Source organism: Miscanthus floridulus, chromosome 3, assembly GCF_019320115.1.
Source record: "Miscanthus floridulus cultivar M001 chromosome 3, ASM1932011v1, whole genome shotgun sequence".
NCBI lineage: Eukaryota > Viridiplantae > Streptophyta > Magnoliopsida > Poales > Poaceae > Miscanthus > Miscanthus floridulus.
In genome coordinates this window covers 132,034,143-132,046,334 of record NC_089582.1, presented here as the reverse complement: position 1 = coordinate 132,046,334, position 12,192 = coordinate 132,034,143, and the positions used below count along the sequence as shown (strand labels likewise).

At 40.4% G+C, this 12,192-nt stretch overlaps 1 protein-coding gene across 1 annotated transcript; it reads left to right on the top strand.

Annotated features, from left to right (window-relative positions):
- The first annotated feature begins 2,434 nt into the window (after positions 1 to 2,434).
- On the top strand, positions 2,435 to 6,632 carry LOC136546985 (secretory carrier-associated membrane protein 1). Its single transcript, XM_066538953.1, has 13 exons — positions 2,435 to 2,693; positions 2,984 to 3,046; positions 3,164 to 3,268; positions 3,380 to 3,442; positions 3,705 to 3,738; positions 4,233 to 4,355; positions 4,987 to 5,049; positions 5,134 to 5,227; positions 5,324 to 5,369; positions 5,464 to 5,531; positions 5,907 to 5,955; positions 6,081 to 6,146; positions 6,242 to 6,632. Exons 1-13 carry the CDS (start codon positions 2,637 to 2,639, stop codon positions 6,326 to 6,328), a joined length of 918 nt encoding a protein of 305 aa, XP_066395050.1. The 5' UTR covers positions 2,435 to 2,636; the 3' UTR covers positions 6,329 to 6,632.
- The last annotated feature ends 5,560 nt before the right edge of the window (positions 6,633 to 12,192 follow it).

Here is a 12,192-nt window from a genome sequence, read left to right as displayed (position 1 = left end):
TTTTACATATCCAATGGTCTATGATTAGAGCACCCGCAATGAGCCGAGACTTGAAATATGGGCCCCCAATCTGAACATTTTTCTCTATTCCTTCGCATGAGAAAAATCTCCATCTCTCTTCCGGCCTGCTGCAAAAGAATTATTTTGTGGATTAGAAGCCCAGGCACGCTTCGTTGAAAAGTCAGGCTAAAAAGTACTGTTCGCTGATTTGTTGTGAGAGAAAAACACTGTGCCATGGCTGATAAGCCAGACTAATAAATTGAAGCGAACATATTATGCTAGATTTCGGAGATGAAGCATCGACCCTGCAGTGTTGAAAATCGATGCTTGAATCCTGTCTCCTTTTTAAAAATCGGGAGTACTCTGCCGATGCTCTTATAGTCCCACAAGAGAGGGGACATGACCCGTTAAACCATGAAATACGTATTTTGTGTGGCGAAGAATATAGATCTTATATAAGGAAAAATAGGCTATTGACACTTGAACAATTATGCATCACAAATTCAAGTTGAGAGGAGATAAATCTTGGTTGTGTTGCCGTACGCTCACTTTCGCTAGCTAAGCTAGGAGTATTATATTATTTATCATTATATTTGTCCTAAAATATAAGATGTACACGTGTCTGAATATTCCAAGTTTGTTATTTTCACCAACAATTAGTGTAGCCATATTATTTTTTGTACTACAAAATTAGTTACACTGAATTTGTATTTAGAAATATTTTAAAATGAACACATTTTAGTAACCTTGCAATACCACGCTAAGTCAAACCTCACATCATATTATGATGAGATGAGATGGAGTCAGTATTCCATAAATAGTTGATAAATTCTAAGACAAGAGCGAACAAATTTGTGTAGTCACAAGTACTAAGCATAGTCCATTTACGTAAATCTAAGTCTGAATCTTTAGTACTATGTTTGGATCTTTAGTACTAAAATTAGCACTATGTTTAGATACTAATTAGAAAGATTAAGCGTGAACTAATTTCAAGACTAATTGCATAAGCGGTGACTAATCAGCGAGTCAAATCTATTAATCCTAATTAGACTATGGTTAGCTTATATGGTGCTACAACAAACATAGGCTAATCAAGGGCTATTTACGATTAATAGATTCGTCTCATAAATTAATCGCTGCTTATGTAATTAATTTTAAAATAAGTTTATATTTAATCCTTTTAGCATCAAACGTAGCCAACCAGGACCGAACAAGCCCCCCTTAACACATGTACTCGTATTTTTCGCTAATTATACCTTGGTCCACGTCGAGCTGGCGGCGAGAGTTGACTCGCGTACGTGTTGATCTAAAATACGTATTCTTTAGACCTCGTCACTGGTGCCGCACAGTCGAACCGTGTGGACCTGTTCGCTTACGTGTTGATCTAAAATAAGTAGCGCTATGTTTATTTAGCTTATAAGTCGTATTTTTTCAATTAACGAATAATATATTTTTTCTATAAATTAATCAATAGTATTTTCGACCGTGGATTATCAGGTAAGAGATTCCTGTAAACAATTTGATGGGCCCACAAGATACGGAGGGACAGCAGTGAATGATCATAAAGTTTGGGGAAAAAGTCTACTTAACATCTCACCTTTCATATATGGTCTATTTCACCCCCAACTATGAAACCGTCTGTTTTACCCCCTGAATTTTCCAAAACCGTCTATTTTATCCCCCTGGGCGGTTTTTGACAGCGGTCTGCTACAGTAACAGCGGGTTTCCAACAGTAACAGTGTGTTTGCTACAGTATGGTGGGTTTGAATTTTTTATTTTCGGTGAATCTTTGAAAAATCACAGTAAATCATAGAAAAATCATAAAATAAAAGATCTAATTTTGTTGGACTCCAAATGAGTAGATCTACATAGTGAATATATAATACGGTATGCTTTAGTATAAAATTTTTACTGTAGCCTTAGATTAATTGAAAAATCTAATTTTGTCTGTAATTAATTAGAATAATTTATAGTTGTAGCTTTTATGGTCCAATTGTGGTGAAATTATTGTACTAAAGCAACGATTAATTTGTACAGACAAAATTGGATTTTCCAATTAATCTAAAGCTACAAAAAAAATTTGTACTAAAGCATACCGTATTATATATTCACTGTGTAGATTTACTCATGTGGAGTCCAATAAAATTAGATTTTTCATTTTATGATTTTTCTATGATCTACTGTGATTTTTCAAAAATTCATCGAAAATAAATAAAAAAAGAAATCCAAACCCACCGGCACTGTAGCAAACCCACCGTTGTTGTCGGAGACCCGCTGGTACTGTAGCAAACCGTCACTGAAAACCGTCCAGGGGTAAAATAGACGGTTTTAGAAAGTTCTCAGGTAAAACCGACGGTTTTATAGTTGAGGATGAAGTACACAAGTATGAAAAGTTTGACCCACGAGCAGTTACTGGCCGGACAGGTGGTTTCCGCGTGTGCACGTTCACCCGCCTCCTCTCCTTCGCAAGACGGCAAAGAGGAGTCGCCATCGCCCGCCCCATCTAGTCTGTGTCGGTGCGGCCGTGCGGGGGCGGTGCTGCGGTCCTCTATTCGGCAGGACTCTTCATCGCCGCCTCACTACTCCAATCTCCATCGCCATTGCCGGCGCAAGCAAAGCAAAAGGGGCGGAGAAGCATGGCGGGGCGCTACGACAACAACCCCTTTGAGGAGGAGGACGTGAACCCTTTCTCGGTACGTGCGCCCATCCTCCACCCCTATGGCGCAGATCTAGTTTCCTTATCTGGCATCGGTTTTCTTCCGAGAATCAGTGGGGTGTTCGCTACTTCGCTCCTGTTTGGATCTGGACGGGGCGCAGAACTGACCACGTCCCGGCGATGGAAAAACAAATGCATATTACCCCCTTGCAGTATCGCCGACGCTGCTAGTGTTTTTTTTTATTCTGGCCTGATGATGCAATGGCGCTTGAACCTCTTGTGCGTGTCTGTGGTTCAAGTTTTTATCGGTGCGTTTTCCTTACACAGGAACAAGCGCGCGGCAAGGCTGGCGGGCAGTCCAACTTTGGCAGTGGCGCGTTTTACATGCCTGTGAGTTGTTCTGTTCTTATGAAGTTATGAGTTATGTGACCTACATGGTATACCACATCAGTTAGGGGTGCATATTGCTTGCCTGCTTAATGTTGTGTGATTTCTGCTGAAATGTAGAACCCCAGAAACGTGCCTCCTGCATCCAATTCACGTCTTTCGCCGCTTCCTCCTGAACCGGCAGACTTCAGTGCTACAGTGGATATACCCCTTGACTCGTCAAAGGTGTGTATGAATGTGCATTGCCTCCCCACATGCAAAATGCGGCTGCAATGACCACACTTACTAGGAAATGCTGTTCAGGGCAACCAATAACATGTGCTTGTGGATATCCAGGACCTGAAGAAAAGGGAGAAGGAGCTGCAAGCAAGGGAAGCGGAATTGAACAAGAGGGAGAAGGTATGCTGCACATGACACATACCTCTACATCTTCCTTTCAGTTTCGACTAAACACAACACAATCACGGCTCCTTAGATAATTGGTTTTGTTGTTGTTGAGATGATCAATTTAATTTTCATTCCAAGCATGGATTGTTGCTTACTGGGCTCTATTTTTCTGCCCCAAATTGTATTTTTCTGCTGTACCCTGATATATTTGGAGGAATCTCTGAAAAACTGTTGTCAGTTTCTGACTGTCTGTTGTATCTGTTATATTGACTAGGAACTAAAACGAAAAGAGGAGGCTGCAGCAAGAGGTAAATGCTCATTGTTTTTTTTTTTGTTTATTAATGACTCAGTAGAAGAACTGTACATTCGTAGTGTCTTTGTCTCTTCCCATTGAAGAAGAAATAAGCATGCAATTTACCTAATGTTGACAGGTTAGAAGTATGGCATTTTACATCTGATGATATGAAATAATAACATGGTAGCTAATGCTATATATATCCTGAATCTTGTAAAACATGTCTACTGAGCCTCAGCCACACTGGTTCGTTAACGTATAAGCACTAACCTGGCTCTAATTGCTTTCTTGAAGGTAAACGGTACTGTGGTAAATGACACTACATAATTATATGTAAAACAAGTATGAATAGTAAACATCAGAAAGTTTGGAAGGCTTTTATACATTCATTCTCTTTTTCACTCAACAGGGCATTGACATGAAAATTATTATGATCCATGTTTTTAAGATAAAGTTCATTTTGTTTCACAAGTTGCTAAGCTTACATTTCCTTATTTTGTTTCGCAGCTGGCATTGTCATTGAGGAGAAAAATTGGCCTCCTTTTCTGCCACTCATCCATCATGATATCACCAATGAGATACCGAGTCACCTTCAAAGAATGCAATATGTTGCATTTGCGTCATTTCTTGGTATGCTGCTTCTGATTCACAACATCCTGAAAACTTTCACTCTGATGAATAATATTCAATATTCTCCTTTATTTAATGGTGCAATCTGCAATGGACATGCTTTCCCTCCAAATATATTGGATGATGTTCTTTTAAGTTCTACATTTTGGATTTTCCATTGGTCTTATCTTCTCACTGGTGGGTTGTGAACCTGTGTAAGACATGCAAGCGATTTCTTCCAACCTTTGAATCAATGACGCCAGCATTCCTGTAATGGTTTTGGTCAGATATATTTTAGAATGGAAAACTGATACTTCCATTGATACATTTCTTATATTTTAGCCAGAATACAAGTTATTAAATTGATATGCATGCTGATGGAATTATCAGTGACACTAATGGTTGTGTTCTTGTATGTCTGCATTCTCCAAACATGTTAATTTAATTTCTTAAACATAGGGAGGAGCTTTTAGTAAGATATTAATGGTATTGAAAAGTTGCATTCCTTTTGAAGTTATACAGAGCTATATCGCATTGAGAAATCTACATATTTTGAGAGGCAAAGATCGAAGGATTTAGAAATTTATCTTATTAATTTGCATATGATTTATTTAAGCATATTATTTCAACAGTTTTATTTGGTATTGAATAGGGTTGGGTTGCTGCCTCTTCTGGAATGTCATAGCAGTTACTACAGCTTGGATCAAGGGGGAAGGTATGCTGAGTCCTTTTGGTGTTATTTGTGGTTCTATCAAATTATCTCGTGCTCACATTTTTAAAATTGTATTAACCGTTTCAGGTGTTAAGATCTGGTTATTGGCGATAATCTACTTCATATCTGGTGTTCCTGGTGCATATGTTTTGTGGTATCGTCCTCTGTATAATGCAATGAGGTAATTTATTTGAAATATCATCACATTATTTTGTGGCTCTACCATATTTTTTTGTATGCATGGATGGGTAATGTTTGCTGGCAACTTGTTTTGTAGGACTGATAGCGCATTGAAGTTTGGATTGTTCTTCTTGCTTTACTTGGTAAATATAACAAGTTTCTTAAGTGTCAAAGAGTTATGATTTTTATTTATATTATTATTATGTTCATTAATGCTTGAACCTCCTGTGCTTGCAGTTCCACATTCTTTTCTGCGTATTTTCTGCTGTGGCTCCTCCTGTTGTATTTGAGGGAAAATCATTGGCGTAAGTTTCTTGCCTGCCTTTTCCTAAAAGCTTTTGGCTTCTGTAAACTTGCACTCGATCAAATATGTTTTTTACTATGATGTATGGGTGACGCAATCTGTAGATCTTGCACATTTCAATGTGTCTGTAAAGTAACATTGATGTTAAAACTAGTTTAGTTGGCTTATATAGAACAAATCTCCACTGCTCTATTTCCTAGTTGGACAACCCCATCACTGGATGAAGATAAAAACACGAAGTGTTTTACTGGTCTGGACAATGGCATCCCAAGATCTTGTGGTTGATGTTTAGAGGGGCAATAGATAACTGAGACATCCTTGCAGTACCTTGTGGATCTTTGGCATATGAACTAACTCCTGTTGTTTACTCTTGCAGAGGAATTTTGCCAGCAATTGATCTTATCAGCGTGAATGCTTTGGTTGGGGTAAGCTGAGCATCTTTTTGTTTGCCAAATGAGAGCTATGAAATTTTTGATAAATTAAACCTTGATGCAAAATGTAATTCTCTGATTTGTTTAGTAACTGAGTAATCCATATGATTGTTCTGCAGATATTCTACTTTGTTGGATTTGGATTGTTCTGTCTGGAATCGTTGCTCAGCATCTGGGTCATCCAGGTCAGTTTTCTATGATCAACCGTTCTAATTTTCCTGAACCAACTTCAGACTGCAGGGCGACATATCTGAGCCCTTTTTGGATTCTCCGCGTGCAGCAAGTGTACATGTACTTCCGTGGAAGTGGAAAGGCTGCAGAGATGAAGCGTGATGCGACAAGGGGTGCAATGAGAGCTGCATTTTAAGTGCGGTGTGGTATTTTTGTGATGATAGTCCTAGTCCCAAGCGCATACTTCCGGTGGATAGGTTGTGCCACAAACAAAAGCACATGTTTCTTCCTTGGTTGCTGACTGATACCAAACTGCCAGTAGGTTATCGTGATGTTACAAGTGACATTATATCACTCGACGTCCTGTTTTAACTAAATATAGGGAATGTTAAGCTTTTACAGCTTTACTTCATCGTTTTCTTCTTGCTTGTTGAAATGTGGAGTGAATTATGAACCATCTTTAATTGAGTTGTACAGTGCTGTTAACTATTTGTTCTTTTTTGAGCGGCTTTTTGTACTTGTTGAATGAGTAGTGCCAATAAATTTCTAGCGTGTGGGAGGTGCACATGCGTGTATAATCGTGTACTAGTTTGAACGCGGTGTGCGAAGTGTGTGCGTCTTTAATTGAAAATGGGTTGTCAATTCTTTAATTTGAATCCCACAATCCAAGGCCTTGCTTGCTTAAGCTTATCAGCCTGAACTGGCCCTACTTCTCAGTTATGGAAGAATGTTTCTCTCATAATAAATCAGCACTATAAATTAGCCACAACAGTAATAAGTCCTGTCGAACAGGGCCTAAATTAACTGGCCAATGAAGGCCTCTAATGCCAATGAGGCTGCCCTAGGGGTAGTCCTGGGCATAATTGACCGAAGACCAAACTAACTGAGATCGAAATGATAGAGACTAAAGTTTTTGGTCACTAGATTGGTTTCGAGTTCCTCGGTCATTAGTTCGTTCTCAAGTCCATGCTACTTGAACTTTTTAAGGTTAGTTTGGTTACAATGTCACGAGTAACCGAACTAACTGAACATTTGGATTTTGTTGACATAACGTGTACTTTAGACTATTATTAGTGATGTAATATTCATTTTAGTGGGTTTATATCAATTATCACTCTTATCACTTTGTTTAATCTATCTGTTGTATTGACATTTTTGCCTTAAAATAGAAAAAATATTACTAAAATTCACTTTGTTTAATCTATCTGTTGTATTGACATTTTTGTCTTAAAATAGAAAAAATATTACTAAAATTATGCTACTTAGTGGTTGTTTTGTCTAGTTCGATAATGATCGAGACCGAACCAAACTTTCTCGGTTCTGAGTTTTAAAATGGACCGATTGATCTCCATTTTTAGATAACTGCAACTTCCAAAATGACCGCACAACCGATCGATTTGCTTTTGTAAGACTGAATGCTCACCCCTACCTAGGGGACCTACCCTTCCTAACACATACAAGCTCGATTGTCAGCCTGTTCGCTTGGTCGTAAACGATCATAGATTATAAGTCAGAACAATATTTTTTTCTCACATCAAACCAGCAAGCAGTAATAATTCACGATCGTTTCACCCGAAACGAACAGGCTGTGTACAGTCAGCAGCCATGCGTGCAATTTTGGAAGTTAGTGACTTGGATGGCATCACCGTAAGTTTAGGTATCTCGTCCCATTTAGCAAGATTGGGGAGATATATAGATATGAACTTTTAAAAGTTTGAGAGCTAGATGGCCGTCCAAATTTAGATACTAGACCAATATATCATGTTTACGTCAACATGCCACATCAGCACGTGGATTGGGTCGAAATCCGTTTCAACCGGTGTCGGAGTCCAGGACAGGTTTAAGGATTAGAAATAAAATGATTAACGGAATTGCTAGCGTCTGATTCGGGCGCTAGCGTTCGGACGCTGCCCGCACAGGAAAGGAGCGAGCGCCTAGCGTGTCGGGCTCGCGAGCGAGCGCAGCAGTAGTGGGCCCGCGCTGCCACGGACGTCGCCCCGGATGTCGCCCATGCCGCCCCGAACGTCGTCCGCGGCACCAGCCGCTTCTAATGTTGGAGCTAGAGAAATTTAAGGGAGGGTGCACCAGCCTTGTGGGTGTATCGACTTTTACAGTATGGGTGCATATATGGTGGAGAATTGAACATAATCACTGCTTTTTAATTTTTTCGTGGGTCCGGCCGCACCCGCTACAATGAACATACATCCGCCCCTGGTCGCTTCCCACACGCATCCCATGTATAACACCCGATCTACTTTATAAACATCTAGATGCAACCGTTGCAACGTATAAAAAAGATAGATGAAACACATGAAAAAGGTGTATGAAACACTTGAGAAAACACCTGAAAAATATTTGAAAACCATTGCAAACATATGCAACATACTAATTGTAAGGAAAATGGACCCTATGCCCATTTATTTTGGATTTTGGTGTTTGATGACCAACACAACAAAATTGGACTAATGAATTTGCAAGTGATTGTTTTGTAGTTCAATAGGATACAAGACATGACTTGGACAAAGGCGACGTGATGATCCGATGATCAACATCTCAAGCAAGACCTTGGGAGCACAAGAGAAGACCTAAGATATCAAGCAAAGTCCAAGCATGAAGATAGGAACCAAGCCACATGCAAGATCGTGAAAAAACGAGCTCACAGAAGCGACCGGACGCTGGAAGAAAGTGACCGGACACTCTGATTAGTGGCTCGGCAACAACAGGCGTCAGCAGCAGCAACCAGACGCTGAACAAGTGAATCGACCGGACGCATCGATGGCACTGTTCTTCAGTCCGGCAACACACCCAGCAAGTGACCGGACGCTGGCGGCAAACCGACCGGACGTAGCACAGCAACGTCCGATCGAGTACAGAGAGTGTACCGGACGCTGGCAGCGTTCGATCAGTTGTTCGCGGCTCCAACGGTCGGGACGACCAGACGCGTTCGATCAGGACGACTCCAGCGTCTGGTCAGTAGCAGAAAAGCGGGACTTCGTCCCCAACGGCTACTTTCTCAGTGGGGCTTATAAATACAACCCCCAACCGGCCAAATGATATGAGTGGAGTTGAGAAAACATACTAAGGGTGTTGATACACCATTTTAGTGATCTCCACTTGCATAGTGCTTAGTGTTTAATTAGGTGATTAGCGTAGGTACTTTGCGAAGTGCTTAGCGAAGTGCTTAGGTTGATTAGACCACCACTTATACGCTTGCTCTAGGTTTAGGCCTAGTGTTTAGTGAGGTTTGCATACCTTTTATCACTCGGTGCTTGCACGCACCATTATTGTACATCGGAGGGGTTTGTAGTCTTGCAAGATCACATCAACCGCGTCTGTGGTGTGGCCGCCATCGTGTACTAGAGGGAACAAGGCCCGTGGTGTTTCGACCTGAAGCTTGATAGTGAAGATGGTGGAGAGCATCTAAGAGAGGCTTGCTGAAAGGCACGTCGAAGACCCACTTGCGCGTGGGGAAGGCCCGAGGCTATCCACGGAGTTACCCGACCGGGAGCTTAGCCCTTGCGAGGGTTTTCTTGCGAGGGGCTCCAACGAGGACTAGGGGGAAGCTTGCGTGCTTCTCAATACCTATATAAAAATATCGGAGTCATTGATGGGAGTTTGCATATCTCTATCTTGCTCTTTAGCTTCTGCATTTACATTATTTGTATTACTCTTTTTGCGGTAGAGATAGCAACACACTAGTAAAATCGTAGTTGCACATTTAGATAGATATCTGTTGCATAGATTTTGCTAGGGTTAGAAAAAGAGGCCATAGTTTAGGGTTAGATTTTTAAGTTGTCTAATTCACCCCCCTCTTAGGTGTCACGGTCCCTTCAATTGATATCAGAGACGGTTGGCTCAATTTAGACCTTTGGCTTAATCGCTGTTGAGTCGACGCTATTTAGAGTGGTTGGGATGGATACCTCTAGGCCTCCGCACTTTGACGACACTAACTTCCAATACTATAGAGCTAGAATGGCTTGCTACCTTGAGGCAGTTGATTTGGAAGTTTGGAGAGTCACTCGTGACGGGATGAAACCCATTAAGAATATCGATAAACCCACAAAGAGTGATGAAAAGAAAATTTATTTCAATGCTAGAGCAAAGAATTGCTTGTTTGAACCACTTAGCATGATGTGTTTAACCAAGTATTCACTTTAAACATGGCACATGAAATTTGGTTAAAACTTGAAGAGCTCCATGACGGCACAAGTAATGTCCGTGAGCAAAAACATTGTCTAGCCAAACAAAATTATGATTCCTTCAAAATGAATGATGATGAGCTTGTTCGTTATATGTATTCTCGTTTGAATCTAGTTATCAATGAGCTCCATTCTATAGGATTAACAAAGCTAGATGATGTGGACATCGTGAGAAAGATAATCTCCGTGCTACCATAAAAGAAATATGTAAGCATCATCATCATCCTTCACAACATGGAGGACTTGAGCACCATGACCCCGGCCATAGTCATTGGCAAGATAGTGGCAGTTGAAATGTCACGCAAGATGGGTCAAGAAGAAGCCTCTTCATCAAGCAAAGGCAAAGCTCTTGCATGTGGCAAGAAAAAGAAGATAAAGGGCAAGCAAGTTGAGACAAGCTCAAGCTCAAGCTCCTCAAGTGAAGAAGAAGAAGAAGATGATGAGGATGATGATGATGATGAAGATTCAAGTGATGATGATCAATCTTCCTCCTCTGCCTCTGACCTTGATGAAGAATCAATCAAACTTATCAATAAGGTGGACAAGATGATCCAAAGGCTCAATGTCAAGGGTGTGCCCATCTAAATTCAAGATATCATCTTCACCAATCAAAGAAATGAGCAAAGAAAAAGAGGATGCTATGGATGCGGCGAGTTGGGGCACTTTATGAAAGTTTGTCCAAACAAGCCCACACCTAAGACAAAGAAGAAGGCGTGCAAGAACCAAGCCCTCACATCAATAAGATCATGGGATGATTCTTCAAGTGAAGAAGAACACCATCACAAGAGGCGAGGACGCAAGCACTCATCATCAAGCTCTTCACGTGTGTGTCTTATGGCATGAGTTAACGAAAGCTCATCCTCTAGTGAGAGTGATAGTGATGATAAAATGCCTTCTTATGAAGAAATTATGAAACAAAATCTTAATTATGCTAAAGTTTGCACTAGTCAACAAAAGAAGCTCAGGAAAATAAAAGAAAAATTAGATAGTTCACAAAAAGCATATAAAACTTTACTTGAACAATATGAGAACTTTGCTAATCTTAATGTTAAACTATCTACTAAAATTGAGCAACTTGAGGCTAGTGCAACAACAAATACATGCACAATCAATGATGAGCAACTTATAAAGAAAAATGAAAAATTAAAAGAAAAGTTAGCTAGCTCACAAGATGCTTATAAAAGTTTGCTTGCTAAAATGGAAACCATGTGCAAATATTGTGATGAACTAACTAATAAAGTTGCTAATCTTGAAGCCGTTAGTACAACCATCACCAAGGCATCTAAAAAGAAAAGTTCTAACATGTCTAAAAAGGATGCCTCTACTTCTTGTAATGATTTATGTTTAGACTCATCCTTGTACAACTAAGTTTGTGTTGAGAAAGTTGTTGTAGATACATGCACACAAGAGGTTGCAAAGGAGAATGAGCAACTTAAGCAAGAAGTAGCTCGCCTCACCAAGGACTTGACTCAAGTGAAAGGCAAGGCGAAGCAAGCCCAACTTCATGAAGATAACACCGTCAAGGGAGTGAAGAAGCTTGATGAAGGACAAACCGTGGTTTGCTACGTGTGCCACAAGGAAGGTCACAAGTCCAATGAGTGCAAGGTGAAGAATGGGGGAGGAGCAAAGAAGAAAGAGAAAAAACAAACAAGCAAGCTCTCCAACACCTACACCGACAAGGTGGACAAGAAGGCCTCCACACCTTATCTCTTGAAGAAGAAGAAAAATGATAAGGTGGTGGCCATCAAGGTGAACAAGCAAGACAACAATGGGGCCAAATGCTTTTATGTGCCAAAGGAAATCATTTCCAACATGAAGAGCACCAAGAAGATTTGGATCCCGAAAGGGAAGTGAGAAGTCC